General features: G+C 34.9%; 1 protein-coding gene across 10 annotated transcripts in view; it reads right to left on the reverse strand.

Annotated features, from left to right (window-relative positions):
• Window positions 1-19,399, reverse strand: part of BTBD10 (BTB domain containing 10) — a 71,875-nt gene that overhangs the window by 18,959 nt on the left and 33,517 nt on the right. For all 10 annotated transcript variants that reach the window (XM_060018532.1, XM_060018534.1, XM_060018535.1 and 7 more), the window contains 2 exons: window positions 4,951-5,147; window positions 2,633-2,918 (listed from right to left, as the gene is read on the reverse strand). In XM_060018532.1, coding sequence (XP_059874515.1) covers window positions 2,633-2,918; window positions 4,951-5,104 — 440 coding nt within the window. In that variant the 5' untranslated portion in view covers window positions 5,105-5,147. The remainder of the gene's footprint in view (window positions 1-2,632; window positions 2,919-4,950; window positions 5,148-19,399) is intronic.

Genomic DNA, 19,399 nt, shown 5'->3' on the forward strand with positions numbered 1-19,399 from the left:
AAAGGAATTATAATTTAAGCATTAAATTATGTCATTAAATTAGTTCAAGAATGTTTATCAGAAGTTTATTCAGGCAAATGTAATAAATGAAGGAATATTAAAATATGTTTTTGTGTGAGGAAACAGTAGTAAAGATTCCCTATAAGAAAACAAAATAAATTAATAAAATTCAGAAGCTAAAAAACTTTCCAGTCCCTTCACCTCAGGGGATGAAAAAAAACCATCAATCTAGGAGAAATTCTTATACTAATTTTAACCAGAAAAAGAAAGGAAGGAAGGAAGGGAGGGATGGAGGGAGAGAGGGGGAGGAGGGGAGTGGGAGGAGGGGAGGAGGGGAGGAGGGGAGGAGAGGGGAGGGGAGGGCAGGGGGAGGGGAGGGGAGGGGAGGGGGAGAGGAGGGGGAAAGGAGGGGAGGGGAGGGGAGGGAGGGAAAACTATGCTATCTGTGCCTTTTCCTTAAAACTACTGTCTTCAAGGCAAAGTTATTCTATAAAGAAGCACATATAGTAATCTAAACTAGAAAAAAGTAAAATAAGGGTATGCAGATTAGGTTACTTTTCACAATCTTAACTATAAATGTAACAAATTTTGCACAAGATTCTTATACTTGCATTCCAGAACTGAAAAACAAGCAATCAAATGCTGGGGTAGGGAGAAATGACCAAGTTAAGAAGAGAATGAAAATTCTAAATAAATATGTAACAAGCTCTTAATTTTTACAAAAAGAAAATACAAATGAATTTATATTTTTTCAAGTCATATTGTTGGCCCTTTAACAATAACTATTTAGAAAAGAGGCAATTTGCAAAACAGGTCCTTCAAAATGAAAAGCTGAATGCATAACTCCCAAGAAAATTTTAAAATTGTGATTAAAGGAATTTGAACCTCTGAATTCAATGATGCCACCATTCCTAAAGTAAATATGGCTGATCTAAGTTTTCTATTCAACAATTTCCCAATTTAAATAGTTCCCTCTTTTGTTATAACACAGAAACCTATAAACAACAAAGCTTTTTTATTTCAAAGTTTCCAAAAGAATGCCAACTGTTCTTGACAGTTCCCATGAATATTAATTTTCATCCCCAAAGATATGCTTTCGTCAACTGACATGAAAAGAAGCCTTCACTGATTTGGGAAAAAAAGAAGAAGAGAGTCTTTCAGGAATCAAATGTCATGCAATTTTCTCAAATACTTGAAATTTTTACAAAAGGGGAAAGCTATACTTTTCAGATCAATATGGATCACAAACACACAAAAAATCTTTTGCATTTGTTTTAAGAAAAATGTAGCCTATCAGTTGAAGAAAAATTTCAAACATCTACTTCTACCTTTTAACTGTGTTCCTTTACAGTTTAGGTAAAAATATAAAGTATTATCAGTGTTGAGTCATACTCTTAGGAGCTCCGATCAACAATCTTCCCTATGCTTCTAATAATACATAAAAGCCTATGGAGTTCAAGTATTTTTTTTCGTACAGATGTAAAGTCTAGTGCCAATGTTAAAAGGAAATATTTGTCTACTCAAAATGTAAACAGTGTCACATGCTGGCATTTATTCGGTATTCAGAGATACTTACAAATCACACACACACACACACACACACACACACACACACACACACGTATGCCAAATAGTTACATATGCAACCTAGCAAAAAACACATGGTTTTTTTTTTTCTTACCTCATGTAAACTTCCATTTCATTTACGTGTCTCCTTCGTTTTATATTAGAATGAATGGAAAAAAGGCACTAATTTTACAATTAAAAGGTGTCTGATCCTAGTTTTTTTGTTTTTGTTTTTTTTTTTTGCGGTACGCAGGCCTCTCACTGTTGTGGCCTCTCCCGTTGCGGAGCACAGGCTCCAGATGCGCAGGCTCAGCGGCCATGGCTCACGGGGCCCAGCCGCCCCGCAGCATGTGGGATCTTCCCGGACCAGGGCACAAACCCATGTCCCCTGCATCGGCAGGCGGACCCTCAACCACTGCGCCACCAGGAAGCCCTGATCCTAGTTTTGAACACTTTGAAAAATCAAGTCTATATTCTTAGACAGAAGTTCCCATAACGAGTCCATATTGTCTATATCAGTTCTAGATTGTGGTTCCCATAACTAAAAACTTTATATTAATCTATTACTCCAGACTAGTACAGATTAAGAGACAATTATCTCTCCTTCATTCTACTAACTACTTGTTAATATTATTTCTTTTTTAAGTATCTACATCAAATTGATAACTCATGCTAACTTTTCAGCTAATGAAATGCTGATACCTGCTGTATTTGGAGGTTGAATTTGGGAGCCCTAAGTGAAGGAAGCATTATCACTGTTAAATTCACCTTGTTAAATACAATCTATGCTTTCAACCTATAGAGATCTTTTAGTGTCCTGTCTTCATTTAACTAATATATTTGCTATTTCTACTGGTATAGCAAAGATTATTTGAAATAAAAACAAGTTCAAGATCTGGCTCTACCACTTTCTAGCCGGATTAACTTCAGCAAATTATTTAACCTCGAAAGCTCAGCAGGAACACTGTATTCCACCAGAGAATTACTGTAAAACTTTAAATGGAAAAAACCCAAAGCAATGTTAAAGTGATTTATAATTAATAATACAAAGAACAGCAATACAAACCTGCCCAACATTGTATTTGGCTGTGCAGTAAAAATGGATGGGTCTACAACAAATCTAGTGTTATCCACTATTAGTGTCACTCGTTCTGACGTTCTTACATTCCGAGCTCCTTCTTTTGCATTTTCATACACAAACACCATTTCCCCAGATGTCTTACAGCTACCATCTGAACTTGACTGACTACTGTTTCTGCTGCTGTTCCCAGCACTGCTACTGGAACCACTTGGAGATGCTTTTTGAGGACGAGGACTGCTTGGACGAGAGGAGCTGTGATCTTTCTCACGTTCTGAAATATAGATGTTAAACAAAGTTATGCAAATTTTGTTTTTAAAAATTTGAGATTTATATATATCTTTTAAAAACTGTGATTTAGAAAAGCTGTTTTATATCCCTGCATTTCTGCTTTTTTGATTTCAAATAAATTTTCCCAGATCATATATGTTCATTTATTTTCTAGGAATGAAAGCTAAAACATCAAATTGTTTTCTAAAAAAATTAATTTTGTAGACTTTTTTAAAAAGATGTATAGCTGACTAATGTTGACCCAGACTAAGATCAAAAGTAAGGTAAATTTTATATTATTGCTCTACTTAAAAATATATAGAAACCCAAGGAGAGGAATATTCTCAGAAGTCACATAAATAAGCATTAAAAATTAGTAAAAGATTAATAACAATTTTAACTCTCCTAAACACTGAAAGTATTAACACTATTCTGAAAACACAAAGTACAAACTTTGGACTCTTACTATGTTAATAAGGAAATCCCCAAACCAGCTATTTGTCTCACAAAAGGAAGGTCCCAAAGGAAGAAAAAAATTTCACTGCAGACATTAAGTATATTTATGTTTTTAAATGACTCTTAATGTCTTAGCAAATTAAGTGGTTTTAATAGCTTATGATATACTGCTTTGTTCTCATTCTCATTTTTGAATAAAGCACTACTAAAATTTTATAGGATCATATTATTAGCTATAATTTTAATAGGAAACATTGTTGAAAGTCAGAAAATTTTCTTTAGCGGTTCCAATAGTCTACAAAGGGGACATTAAAAACTAAGATTTTGTGATAAGTTTCCTTTAGAGGCTAGATTACTAAACTTTAAAGGTGACCTAAAAATATACCTCCATCTCATCAGTTTCATCAGCTTTTGCCAAATTCCTCCATGACTCAAGCTACTCAGAACACTCTGTACAGCTTTACTGGTTATATAATTAGGTTTGCTGTATCTCCAGAGATACCCTGACACCTCCCTTTTATTGCCTATTTCCACAAGGCTGGTAGCATCCCAAAAGTAAAATTTGCTAAAGTAATAAAATAATTTATCTCCTATTCTCCTTCCAGATACTAAACTTTGCATATAACAAACTGTCAACTCTTATTTATACTTTTGTTGGTTTTTAGCTTATCAGTATTAGTTTGACTTTTAAGACCTACTTAGATACTGAAAACATCTCCACATAATCAGACCCTAATATAAATGATTTTGGTTTATACAAGGTTTTCAGAAACTACCTCAAATAGTAAGTCAAATTATTTAATTTGCCACTTCTGAGTGGAAAATAAAAATCAGCAAGCTCACATTGTTTATGTACCTCCACTTCAGACTACTGTTTTACAGTCACACAATGTATTTACCTGGGGTAATAGCATTCATTTACAGTAATAAGTAGGAAGGAAGAAAAAGACCTGAGCTAGTTGTCAAGAAAAGAGAAAAAAAAAACCACTTCACACCTTCCTTTTCCTCTTCTATTTTTTTTATTAAATCTAAAATATTGTCAAAAATCAAGATAAATTACCTTACGATGCTTACTCTTTCACTTCCTTTTTTAATATGATTAACAAGGATTCTTATCAATAATTCACTACAAACTATTTTAAAATAAACCACTGCTCAATATCTCACAAGATAAAAATCACGTAAAAAAAATTTTAAATCTACATATTACAGTTTTAAAGGCTGTTCAAATTATTTCTTTTATAAGACTGCCCCAGACTATTAAAAGAAATTCACTTTTAAGTTTCATTAATAAGCTGTTTTTTCACAGCAAGAACCAAGCTAAGCTAAAACAGAAGCAATGAACAGAAGAAAGAAGTTAACTTTAATCTGAAGTATTAGGCACAAATCATTGTTATTACTGCATTAAAAAGGTAAATGCATTGGGAATTCCCTGGTAGTGCAGTGATTAGGACTTGACACTTTCAATGCCAGGATCAATCGGGAAACTAAGATGCCGCAAGCCTCGAGGCGTGGCCAAAAAAAAAAAGGTAAATGCATGCTTTTAAAAACCACTGGGAAGCTTAGTTGATTTTACATACCAACATGGTGCTGTCGTGTTGGAGAAGTAACATTTCTAATACAAGGAGTGAGCTGAGATTCTGTTCTTTCGTGAGATGAATCTCGAGATCGGTCACTTGACCTTCGTCTATCTCTTGATCTCTCATGTCCCCCACTAGCACCATGTAGACTCATTTTGGTGTGCTCAACAACTCCTTTAGCAACACGTGAGGGAGCACTGATAAATTAGAAAAGAAAATTAACCATAAAAGTAGAACATGAAATCACAAATGCTTTCCCAAAAAACCCCAATTAACATAAAGCTACTAATATTTTGAAATGCAAGAATCAAATGTTACTTTACAATTCTGAAACCTAATTTACTTTAAACTTGCAGGTTTTAAAAATTCTGGAACACTATGTCTTTAAAGATCACATACTCCAACTCAGTCTTTTTTTAAGGATGAGAAAGCCAAAGCCCAGAATGGTTAACTGACTTTTTAGTTAGTAATAGAGGAGGTAGTGGTAGTAGTAATAGCAGCAGCAGCAGCAGCGGCGGCGGCGGCGGCGGCGGCAGAGACCACCCAGACCTCTTAAATATTACTCAAGTGTTCTTTTGATTTCCTTGATTGTCAGGGGGAAAGGTAGGGAAAGAGCACCAGCTTCTGGGACTCTGAGGTATGGGCAAAGTAACTGGTATCCCTGACAAAATAAGTCTACATGCTATTTTGATTTTGATTGAACCCTTTTCAAAAATTTTAAAAAGCATTTTTCTAAAAAGCTAACGGCACTGACTATGTAAAGTTACAGAATTTAATATTTTGAAAACATCCTACATAAATTTGCCCATGAGAACTGAATAACTGGGAATGATGATTAAAATATTCTAGTTGACAGCATTCATTCACACAATTATTTATTAAGTTATATATGCTATGTGCACAATGCTGTGCTACCTGCCAAGAAAGAAGCAGCTCCCTCAGGGAGCTTATGATTTAAGTGTAGCAGTTATATATATGGACATGCAGAAATGTAAACAATTCAAGAGCTATCCCAAATTTCAAATATAAAATGACTAAATGTATCTCAAATATATAACTAATAAATGAGTGACAGATAATAAATGCTTTAAGTTCTCACATGAAGAAGACATCACTGTAAATCACTGGTGAATCAGGCACTAACAAATAAGATTTTAATAATCAGAATACACTGCAAGTAGGAAAACTGATAGGAACAAAAATGAGAGAGCCTGACCTAAGGCAGGTGGAAATTTACCACCTTAGCAAACAAAACACATGCTTCATAGTTTAAAAATATTAAAGTGCTAAAAAAAAAAAATATTAAAGTGCTTTTTAGAAACAGAAGAAACAGGAATAGAAAGAACTTCATGGCTTTAGAGTAATAAAGACTTAGAATCAATTGTCCATTAAGACTTAATTGCTCAACATGTTGAATGTTACTTAACATTTTGGAACCTTCATTTCCTCATCTGTAAGCTGTAGATTCTTTTTACTTTCTAAGTTCAATATGAGGATTAAATGAAGTACAATAAGTAAGCTGACCAGCAATGTGCCTGGTACAATAGAATCACCCATTAAATGTTAGTTTATTTAGTTATAACAGGTGAAGATAATAAAGTTCAAAATCACAAGACTTGCTCAGAGTCACAAAGAATTTAGTGGATACCCTATTAACCTGTAACCTAATCCTTTCAATTCATTCCAGTACCCCCTCCACAATGTTACCCTGCTCTCCTTCACCAAAACCACACCAGTTAAAAATTTAATCTTGATGATTCAGTTTTAAATCCGATAATGTTCCAGGATCATCTCCTCTGCTGATTATTAGCTATAACACTTCATTTTGTTATTTTAGTGGTTTCTTTCATTATGAAAATCGCTGTCATCTCACTATAACAGACTAAAAAGACAAAAGGCTGACTTTGTCACTACCCGAAGAGTGACTTCTATGGAAATAAAGGCAACCTACCAGCTTGTATCAGTCATTTGTCTCTCACAAACCTACAGACAGAAACAAACAAACAAACAAACAAAACCCTCTACTCCCACCTTCCTTCTAGTGAAAAAGATCAGAGTAGGATCACATCCTTGGAACATAATTTTTTTCTTCAAATAGAACAAATCAAAAGATCCTACTTTCAGGTTAAAAACCTTCAGAGTAGGAACAATGGAATTTCTGGCTCGTGTCCTAAAGTAGGAAAAAGAAAGGAATCCACAATAATAGAATAAGGATTATATATTGGAAAAAATAACTCCTTAAATTATTCTAGATGCTAAGTTTTAAATGTGCTAATAATAAACACATTTTCTAAATATGAATCTAATTGATAATTTAACAGACAAGGTACAAACACAACTACAACTAAGGCAAATGCAGGATAAATGTTCGGTAAGGGCCAAGCAGACTGATTAATTAAATAAGGATTTCAACTAGACATCTCTCTAGCTGAAAGACTAAATGCTGCTAAGCATTCTGCTGAAATATTGGCTTCATTTCTAAACTGTTTAGATGTTAAATCAATGCAAAAGGTGTCATAATACACTCCTGTCCTTTCTTTTCATTCTCAAATGGAATGTACTCTGAATCAGACCTTCAAAATCAGATGTCATGGAAGACTAATTATGTCCTACTCTATTTAGTTAAATAATTTTAGAGCAGGAAAGCACTCTAAGGGCAAAAATAATATGTGCAAACAAAAATGAGGGCAAGCAAGTTCACAGGGGATAACTCTGCTTCATGTTGCATCTAAGAGAGTTTGGGATACGTGAATTGAGAACAGGTAAGGAGATGAAGAATGCACCAGCCCCAACATCTTGCTTCTAGCCAAGACAGGGAAACAAGGACTGAGTTTACCTTCCTGTCTGAAACAACCCAAAAACGAAATATATGAAACAATGACAAGACACAATACATTTGGAAAAGAAAGAGAGTGATCCCTGAAAGATAGAAAATAAATAAGATAAGGCCAGCAACTGCCCAAAATTACTACCTTAAGAAGAGTTTCCAGAATAAAACACAGGGAGGCAAAACCCAGGCAGAAGCTGATGGACTCTGAGTTAAGGATATGGAGCTGAGAGGCCGGGGACAATAGGTGGCTAGAGTTCTAAGGAAAGAGTACCAGAGAGGGGACAGCAGCACAGATAGAAAAACCTCAGAGATCTGCAGAGCCTAGTACCAATCAACGTACACGTGAGGAAACTTGACGAGGCTGGGGAAACAACCAACTCAAAGAATTAGAGGAAACAGTGCCCAGGACTCATATAGAGCCAGGAATAGGGCCTGTTTCCCCCAGTCAGGATGGAAAACCTCATAAAAGGGCACTGAAGGGAGAATCTAAAGGGTCTTGGCTCTGAAATGGGAAATAATTAGACCTAAACTGAGCACTGTTCTAGTCATACCTAACAAATGTTAACAGCAACACTTGAAAGAATCAAATTGTTTCCAAGTAAGTAAACTGAATCCTAAAACAAAGCTCAAGAAAATTTATAGGAATACAAAAATATCCAGCAACCAAAAAAGGTAAATTCACAATGTATGGCATCCAGTTAAAAATTACGAGGTATGCAAAGAGGGAGCAAAACATAACCCATGAGGAAAAAACTCAACTAAAACCAACCCAGAACTGACACATATCTTAGAATTAGAAATAAAGACATTAAAACAGCCATTATAACCATATTCCTCCAAAAAGTTATATACAGATATAGAATACTAAAAAGATGCAAATCAGACTTCGAGAGACAAAAATGATATCTGAGATAAAAAATATACTCAATGGAATTAATGGAAATTACACATTACAGAAGAAAAGATTCATGAATTTGAAGACACAGCAGTAGGAAATATCCAAAATGAATATAATATTCTTTATAGAAAAATAAATTGAGCATGAGTGAGCTATGGGTCAACTTTAAGTGCCCTAATATAGGTATAAATGGAGTCCATAAAGGAAGAAAGGTGAGGAAGAGAAAAATATCTGAAGAAATGTCTTGAAATGTAATTAAAACTACAAACCCATAGGTGCAACACGCACAACAAATCCCAAACACATTTTAATAAAAAATAAAATCCCAAACCAAAATGATAACCCCTGCCAACCTACACTTGTTACATCCAGTGAAAACATCTTTCAAAAACAAAAGGGAGGGACTTCCCTGGGGGCGTAGTGGTTAAGAATCTGCCTGCCAATGCAGCAGACACAGGTTCAAGCCCTGGTCCGGGAAGATCCCACATGCCGCGAAGCAACTAAGCCCGTTCGCCACAACTACTGAGCCTGCGCTCTACAGCCCGCGAGCCACAACTACTGAAGCCCACGCACCACAACTACTGAAGCCCGCCCGCCTAGAACCCATGCTCCACAACAAGAGAAGCCACCACAATGAGAAGCCCATGCACCGCAACGAAGAGTAGCCCCCGCTCGCCGCAACGAGAGAAAGCCTGCGCACAGCAACCAAGACCCAACGCAGCCAAAAATAAATAAAATAAATAAATTTATTAAAAGTAAATAAATAAAAGGGAAACGCATTCTCAGACACACACAAAAAAGATGAATGAATTCATCATGAGCAAACCTGCACTGTAAAAAAATTTAGAAGACACCCTTTGGGGGAAGAAAACAATAACACCAGTTGAAAATACAAATCTACACAAAGGAATTAAGAATACTGGAAATAGCACAAAGTTTGGAAAGAGAGAAATGGAAGTACATTATTATAAGGCTCTTATATGACACATGAAATGATTTAATATCACTTGAAGGTAAACTGTGATAAACTAAAGATGTATATTATAAGCTCTAAAGCAACCACTAAAGTACAGAAACAAAGAATTATAGTTAATAAGCCAACATAGAGGATAAAATGAAATCATAAAAAAGATACAATTAATCTAAAAGAGGGCCAAAAGAAAGGGGAAGAGGATAGGGAAACAAGAACAAATGGGACAAACAGAAAATAAATAGCAAGATGATAGACCTAACCTTAACCATATCTATAATCACATTAAATATACATGGTCTAAGGCATAAAAGGTAGAGATTATCCCACTGGATATAAAAACCAGACCCAACTATATGCTGCCTACAAGAATCAAACTTTAAATATAAAGGTACAGGGCTTCCCTGGTGGCGCAGTGGTTGAGAGTCCACCTGCCGATGCAGGGGACATGGGTTCGTGCCCTGGTCCAGAAAGATCCCACATGCCGCAGATACAAACAAATATAAATACAGAACAAGCAGACAGAAAATCAGTAAAGATGAATAACATTTGAACAACACTATCAACTAGCTTAACCTAACTGACATTTATGGAACATTTCACCCAACAAGAGCAGAAAATCCATTCTTTTGGTATGCACACAGAACATTTATCAAGACAGACCATATTCTGTGCAATAAAACAAGTCTCAATACATTTAAAAGAATTCAGTCATACAAAGTATGTTCTCTGGTTACAATGAAATTAAATTAAAATTCAATAACAGAAAGATACCTGGAAAATTCCCAAATATTGGAAATTAGATAAAATCTTTTAAAATAACCCAGAAAGCAAAAAAGAAATCAGAAAGGAAAAGAGAAAATTCTGAAGTGAAACAAGTCCAGTGTATCAAAATTTGTGGAATGGCATGATATTACAGCAGTAGTTAAGAATTATAGCTTTAAATGCCTATGATAGAAAAGAAGGTCAAAGAAAAAAATCACCTCAGTTTCTGCCTTAAGAAACTAGACAAAGAGCAAATTAAACCTAAAGAAACTATAAAATATTAATAAAGATCAGAGTGGAAGTCAAAATAATAGAAAACAGAAAAAGAATAGGGAAAAATCAATGAAAACAAAAGCTAGTTCTTTGAAAACATCATTAAAATTGATAAAATCTCCAGGCAAACTGGGGAAAAAATTGAGGAGATACAAATTACCAATATCAGACATGAGAGTAGACCTCACTACAAAGTCTGCATGTATTAAAAGAGAGATAAAATATTATAAACAACTTTATGCAAATAAATTCATCAATTCAGAAGAACTGGACAAATTCCAAGCTACCAAAGCTCACTCCAGAAGAAACAAATACAGTGAACAGCTGAATGTCTATGAAAGAATTTGAATTTATAGTTAAGAACTTACCCTCTAACTCCAGGCCAAGATGGCTTCACTGATAATTCTACCAAGCATTTAAGATAGAAATAACACCAATCCTACACAAACTCTTCTAGAAAATTGAAGAAAAGATAATATTTCCTAACATTCTATGAGGCCAGCATTACCCAGATACCAAAACCAGAGAAACACATTACCAGAACCTACATCCCTCAGAACATAGATGCAAATATTTTAAACAAAATTTTAGTAGTTTCCATACAGCAATATATAAAAATATCAATACACCAAGGTCTAAAGGATTTTGTACCAAAAATGCAAGACTGGTTGAATATTCCAAAATCGATACACAACACTATGAGATTAGAAATCAATTACAGGGAAAAAGAAACGTGAAAAACACAAACACATGGAGGCTGAACAGTACATTACTAAATAACCAAGAAATCACTGAAATCAAAGAGGAAATCAAAAACGACCTAGAGACAAATGACAATGAAAACACGACGACCCAAAACCTATGGGATGCAGCAAAACCAGTTCTAAGAGAGAAGTTTATAGCAATACAAGCCTACCTCAAGAAACAAGAAAAATCTCAAATAAACAATCTAACCTTATACCTAAAGGAACTAGAGAAAGAGAAACGAATAAAACCCAAAGATAGCAGAAGGAAAGAACTCATGAAGATCAGAGAAGAAATAAAAACAAAGAAAACAATAGCAAAGATCAATAAAATTAAAAGTTGGCTCTTTGAGAAGATAAACAAAATTGATAAACCATTAGCCAGACTCATCAAGAAAAAGAGAGACGACTCAAATCAATAAAATTGGAAATGAAAAAGGAGAAGTTACAACAGATACCACAGAAATACAAAGCATCCTAAGAGACTACTACAAGCAACTCTATGCCAATAAAATGGACAACCTGGAAGAAATAGACAAATTCTTAGAAAGGTATAACCTTCCAAGACAAAACCAGGAAGAAACGGAAAATATGAACAGACCAATCACAAGTAATGAAACTGTGATTAAAAATCTTCCAACAAACGAAAGTCCAGGACCAGAGGGCTTCACAGGTGAATTCTATCAAACATTTAGAGAAGAGCTACCACCCATCCTTCTCAAATTCTTCCAAAAAATTGCAGAGGAAGGAATACTCCCAAACTCATTCTATGAAGCCACCATCACCCTGACACCAAAACCAGACAAAGATACTACAAAAAAAGAAAATTACAGACCAATATCAGTGATGAATATAGATGCAAAAATCCTCAACAAAATACTAGCAAACAGAATGCAACAACACATTAAAAGGATCATACACGATGATCAAGTGGGATTTATCCCAGGGATGCAAGGATTCTTCAATATACGCAAATCAATCAATGTGATACACCATATTAACAAATTGAAAAATAAAAACAATATGATCATCTCAATAGATGCAGAAAAAGCTTCTGACAAAATTCAACACCCATTTATGATAAAAACTCTAGAAAGTGGGCATCGAGGGAACCTACCTCAACATAATAAAGGCCATATATGACAAACCCACAGCAAACATCATTCTAAAGGGTAAAAAACTGAAAGCATTTCCTCTAAGATCAGGAACAAGACAAGGATGACCATTCTCACCACTAGTATTCAATACAGCTTTGGAAGTCCTAGCCACGGCAATCAGAGAAGAAAAAGAAATAAAAGGAATACAAATTGGAAAAGAAGAAGTAAAACTGTCACTGTTTGCAGATGACATGATACTATACATAGAGAATCCTAAAGATTCCACCAGAAAACTAATGGAGCTAATCTATGAATTTGGTAAAGTTGCAGGATATAAAGTTAATGCACAGAAATCCCTTGCATTCCTATACACTAATGATGAAAAATCTGAAAGAGAATTTAAGGAAACACTCCCATTTACCACTGCAACAAAAAGAATAAAATACCTAGGAATAAACCTACCTAGGGAGACAGAAGACCTGTATGCAGAAAACTAAAAGACCCTGATGAAAGAAATTAAAGATGATACCAACAGATGGAGAGATATACCATGTTCTTGCATTGGAAGAATCAATACTGTGAAAATGACTATACTACCCAAAGCAATCTACAGATTCAATGCAATCTCTATCAAATTACCAATGGCATTTTTTACAGAACTAGAACAAAAAATCTTAAAATTAGTATGGAGACACAAAAGACCCCGAATAGCCAAAGCAGTCTTTAGAGGAAAAAATGGAGCTTGAAGAATCAGGCTCCCTGACTTCAGACTATACCACAAAGCTACAGTAATCAAGACAGTATGGTACTGGCACAAAAACAAAAATAGATCAGTGGAACAGTACAGAAAGCCCAGAGATAAACCCACGCACCTACGGTCAACTAATCTATGACAAAGGAGGCAAGGATACACAATGGAGAAAAGACAGTCTCTTCAATAAGTGGTGCTGGGAAAACTAGACAGCTACATGTAAAAGAATGAAATTAGAACACTCCCTAACACCATACACAAAAATAAACTCAAAATGGATTAGAGACGTAAACGTAAGACCGGACACTATAAAACTCTTAGAGGAAAACATAGGAAGAACACTCTTTGACATAAATCACAGCAAGATCTTTTTTGATCCACCTCCTAGAGTAATGGAAATAAAAACAAAAATAAACAAATGGGACCTAATGAAACTTCAAAGCTTCTGCACAGCAAAGGAAACTACAAACAAGATGAAAAGACAACCCTCAGAATGGGAGAAATATTCGCAAACGAATCAACAGACAAAGGATTAATCTCCAAAATATATAAACAGCTCATGCAGCTCAATATTAAAAAAACAACCCAATCAAAAAATGGGCAGAAGACCTGAATAGACATTTCTCCAAAGAAGACATACAGATGGCCAAGAAGCACATGAAAAGCTGCTCAACATCACAATTATTAGAGAAATGCAAATCAAAACTACAATGAGGTATCATCTCACACCAGTTAGAATGGGCATCATCAGAAAATCTACAAATAACAAATGCTGGAGAGGATGTGCAGAAAAGGGAACCCTCCTGCACTGTTGGTGGGAATGTAAACTGATACAGCCACTATGGAAAACAGTATGGAGGTTCCTTAAAAAACTAAAAATAGAATTACCATATGACCCAGCAATCCCACCACTGGGCATATACCCAGACAAAACCGTAATTCAAAAAGACACATGCACCCCAACGTTCACTGCACCACTATTTACAATAGCCAGGTCATGGAAGCAACCTAAATGCCCATCGACAGATGAGTGGATAAAGAAGATGTGGTACATATATTCAATGGAGTATTACTCAGCCATAAACAGGAATGAAACTGGGTCATTTGTAGAGACGTGGATGGATCTAGAGACTGTTATACAGAGTGAAGCAAGTCAGAAAGAGAAAAACAAATATCATATATTAATGCATATATGTGGAATCTAGAAAAATGGTACAGACAAACCAGTTTGCAGGGCAGAAATAGAGACACAGATGTAGAGAACAAACGTACAGACACCAAGGGGGGAAAGTGGCACGGGGTGGTGGTGGTGGTGTGATGAATTGGGAGATTGGCATTGACATATATACACTAATATGTATAAAATGGATAACTAATAAGAGCCTGCTGTATAAAAAAAAAATAATTCTACAAAAAGAATCATGCTTTGAAGCATAAAGTATTGATAAATCAATAGGCAAAAAGTCTCTCCAAAAGTTTAAAAATCTTACTAAAATAGTGACTCTCAGAAGCAAGTATCTATTTATATCAAACTTTAGAATATTAATTCTGCATGAATTTCCACATGTGACTTTGCCACCTAATTTGTTTAAATATTCTAAATACATGAACAGCTTCCAAAGGTAGACAGGTTCCTAAGAATTAAAGAGAAATTTTAGGGTGTCTATCATTTTGTTCAGTGAAACTACGGACTCCTATGGGAGTTGAGAGTAATAAAACTAAAGTAATATATATAGAATTTTTTAAATCCAACAATTATTGCAAAGTTTATAACAAAAACCATGCCTCTCTCTGAATGGATAAACTGTTGTACATACATACAGTGGAATAGTACTCAGAAATTAAATAAGAACAAACTACTGACATGTTCAACAATGCGATAGATCTCAAAGGCATTATGCTGAATGAAAAACCCAAACCCCAAAGTTTACATCCTATCTGACTTCATCTATATATCATTCTCAAAATGGCAAAATTACAGTGATGGAGAACAAATCAGGGGTTGTCAGAGGTTAGGGATGGGGAATGGGTATGACTCTAAAGGGGTAGCATGCAGGAGTTTCTCCGTGGTGATGCAAAAGTTTTATATCCTGATTGTGGTGGTAGTTACGCAAATCTATATGTGATAAACTATCACAGAATATATACCAGAAAAAGCACGTATAAAAACTGATATCTATAGTCACTTATAGTACTGTATCAATGTCATTTTCCTAGTTTGATACACTTACGTGAGATGTTATTATTGAGGGAAGCTGGGTGAAGAGTACCCAGGAACTCACTGTACAATTTTCTTTTAATTTCTTATAAATCAAAAACTATTTCACAATAAGTTTAATAAACATAACAAAAAAGGCAATAAACAATGTAGAGACAGGAAGAAAAAGCAAAACTGTAATCAATAAACTCAGTGCTATTTAAAAATCCATAAAACAAGGACGGGAATTTTTTTTTTTTAATTAGAGAATGAAAAAATTCTTAGAAATTCAAACACAAGAGCAGAAATTTTAAAAGGTGACTAGAAGGGTTGAAAGAAAAAACTGGGAATAAAAGAAAAAGAAATGAAAAATGAGACTGAAAGGACGAGAAAATTAGAGGAAGGAGGTCACCATTCAAATGTATACTGGTATGTTCCAGAGAGAACAAAGAAAACAGAGGGGAGTAAGTTATCAAAGAAATAATACATGAAAAATTTCCAGAAATAAATGATATTTACAAGCACTGCTGCTAACAGAAAATTGTTGTAACAAATACATAAAACTAAAATATCTACAAAGTGAGTAGTACTCACTTATATATGGCACCCTTGTGTAGTATACACAGGGTACAACCTTATATTACTTTCCTGCTTTAAGGATTTATCTTTAAACACTTCCAGCAACTAACATCATAACCTGGTACGTCTTATTAATGTTTGTTGAATTTAGCTTAAGTTTTAGGATATACATAACATCTAAGCATTTCCTGTGACAATTGTTTATTCCTTGTCAAATACTTCCGTGTGTGTCTTTGTGGCTACAGAGATATAGATATGAAGCATTACAGTTTACAAGGTGTTTTAAACACTTAATCAAGCTTTTAAAAACACATTTTTTCTTTTTTAAGGCTAGCGGCCTGGTGATGGGGGCTATTTAGTGTGTCTTTTTTTTTCTTTTCTTTTTTTAAAATTATTTATTTATTTTGTCTGCGCCAGGTCTTAGTTGTGACACATAGGCTTCTTAGTTGCTGCATGCATGCGGGATCTAGTTCCTGGACCAGGGATCGAATCCAGGCCCCCTGCCTTGCAAGCTCGGAGTCTTACCCACCAGACCACCAGGGAAGTCCCCCAAATGCATCTTTCCTTAAGGACAAGGTAAGCATCTTTGTAAATTTCAGATTAGATGCATCCATTTTTTAAATTAGTCTGTCCTTATTAAAGAAGCAATATTACTTTGGGGAAAAATAAGCCATTTCTATTACTATAGTCTATATTATGTTTTAGATTTTTTAACTAAACCTTTTAAATGATTTTATATTAATATATTTTAAGAATTAATTTACATTAATTGGGATTTTTACAATTTTTTTTTTTTTTTTTTTTTTTTGCGGTACGGCGGGCCTTGCGCCACCAGGGAAGCCCTACAAGTATTTTTAATGTGTTAGGTCAAGAGTTGGCAAACAAAGCCAAATTCAACCCATTGCCTCATTTTGTAAATAAAGTTTTATTAGAACACCACACCCATTCATTTACATATTGCTTATGGCTGCTTTCACTCCATAAGGGCAAAACTGAGGAGTTGTGACAGACTATGTAGTCCATACGGCCAAAAATATTTACTATCCAGCCTTTTATAGAAAACGTTTGCTGATCCTCATGTTAAGTGTCAGTAACTGTGATGATATAAGAAATGCAATTAAACTTTTAAATCTATTTTCAACATATTTAATGCAAATTTCTCTCCCTTCTTTCCCCTTTTTTGTCAATTTGCCTTTTCTATAAGCTTTTGTTCTTAATTTATCAGTTTCCCAAGAAACAAAGGCTAATCACTGAAAGGGCAGTTCTCAACTGAGGAATGGGCTACTCAAAGGTCATCTGTAAGTATGTTGATGCATATTTTCCATAGAAATAGTTTAAATGATACTTAAGTCCCAGATTTCCCCACAAAAAGACAAGAAATATAGCTCAAGAATAGTTTTAATATTAGTCTTCCTCTTCTTCCTAAAACCCCATTGTCAGATATATCAGCAACTCTAGTAAGGCAGAAGCAGTAGCAACAGCAAGGGAGTTTGATATACTGTTGTATGACTACTTAGAGCATCTTTTCTTTGAAGTCAAATGAAGACCTAGATACTAAAAATTCTGACAGAAAAGGAACCCTTAATGGCCAAACTTTTAACATTTTACTATCAAGGTAAAGGTTTTCCTAACTGACAAAAATTACTTTCATGCAGACAGCAAAGGAGCTGGAGGTTTCTTCTGCGTTTTTTAAATGTCCATTACCTTGTTTCTCAATTTTGAACTTTAATAAAGGAAGATGTTGCTAGGAAAGAACCTCTCCAAACTGAGGAGTCTCTGAATAGGAGTTATAATATGTAAATGTTATATTGCTAACTTTTTTACTTCTAAAAACTACTGTGGTTTTAATTCATCAATAAGTATTAGGTGCTTGCAACACACAATGACAACTATACCCTATAATAACTAAAAGTATTCTTATCCTCTTCTCTAGCAATGTTTTTAGCTTTATCATGCAGTCACTCTACCAAATAGTCACTGAACACCTATTATATGCTACTTATTATTCTAGCCCTGGTGGATATAACCGAGAAAGCCTCTGCCCTTAAAATTAATACATCCTAGTATAGAAAAACATAGAACATATATAAATAAATATATTAAATATCATATGCTGATAAGTGCTATGCAGAAAAATAAAACAAGGTAAAGAGGACAGAGTCATCATTTTGACATTCCTGGCCCCCACCCAGTAGCCTCCACCCACTAGATGCTATTAGTATTCCTTCTAGTTGTAACAGCCAAAAATGTCCTCAGCCATTGCTAAATGCTCAATGAGGGGTAATATCACCTCTCTGGTTGAGAACCACTGTCTTAATTCTATCTGCTACAACAACAATAACAATGCTAACATTTCAGCATTTAGTATATGCCAGGCACAATACTGAACACTTTACACATATTTTCATTAAATACTCAAAACCATACCCCTTTTACAGTTGAGAAAATGAAAGCTTAGAGGATAAAAACGTGCCTAAAATCATGTAGCTAAGAAAGTGGCAGGTCTGAGATGTGACCAAAGGAATACAATTTTGCAGCTCATGCTTTTAACCTTAAACAAGTCTGACTCAAACTTCAGTCGTTTCTTATCCAAATGATAATTCTTCACATATTTGAAGACAGCTCTTATTGTGAGATTCCTTAACATCTACCAGAGATGTCCCCAAGACCTCTAAATTTTTAGTTACCTAAGCTGACAAGACTTCCAATTTCTTCACATCCTTCCTTCTGAATATACAAAGAAGTAAAGACAACACTTTGGTGTACTGAAGTGGCTCTAACCTTCCTTTCCATTCGTTAAGATGGTTTCTAAGGCGGTGGCGGGGGGGGGGGGGGGGGGGGTGCGGCTGGTAGGGGAGAAGATGGGATGATGGCAGCCATACTGTACTTTTGTTTCATATCAAGTTTACTGCCAAGAACTACCCTCAAGTCTTTTCCAAATGTGATGCTATATATAAGGCCATGCTAACTTAGTGTATATTAGTGTTTTTCAGGCCTTATGTATATGCCTCAAAAGTTCATTTAAATTTAGTCCAACAATCCAGACTTGGAGATCACTATGGATCATTTAGTGCTTTATTTACGATCTTTCTTTCTTCACTGTCACCTATAAATTTGATAATTTGCCTTCTCCATTTGAGCAATAAGACAAAAGCAAAGAACAAAGCCACCTTCCAAGATCAAAAACCTTTGGAGAGGATCCTTCAAAATGAAAACTGTGTTGATTAATTAAAACAATCAACTAGTGGCTAACTCATTTTTCCTTCACCCAAGGATATAAAAAATTTTTTTTACCAAAACCTAAGTTTAAGTCCAAATACCTATTGCTACTAGGCTACCAACTGCA

This window comes from Delphinus delphis, chromosome 8 (genome assembly GCF_949987515.2).
Source record: "Delphinus delphis chromosome 8, mDelDel1.2, whole genome shotgun sequence".
Taxonomy (NCBI): Eukaryota; Metazoa; Chordata; class Mammalia; order Artiodactyla; family Delphinidae; genus Delphinus; species Delphinus delphis.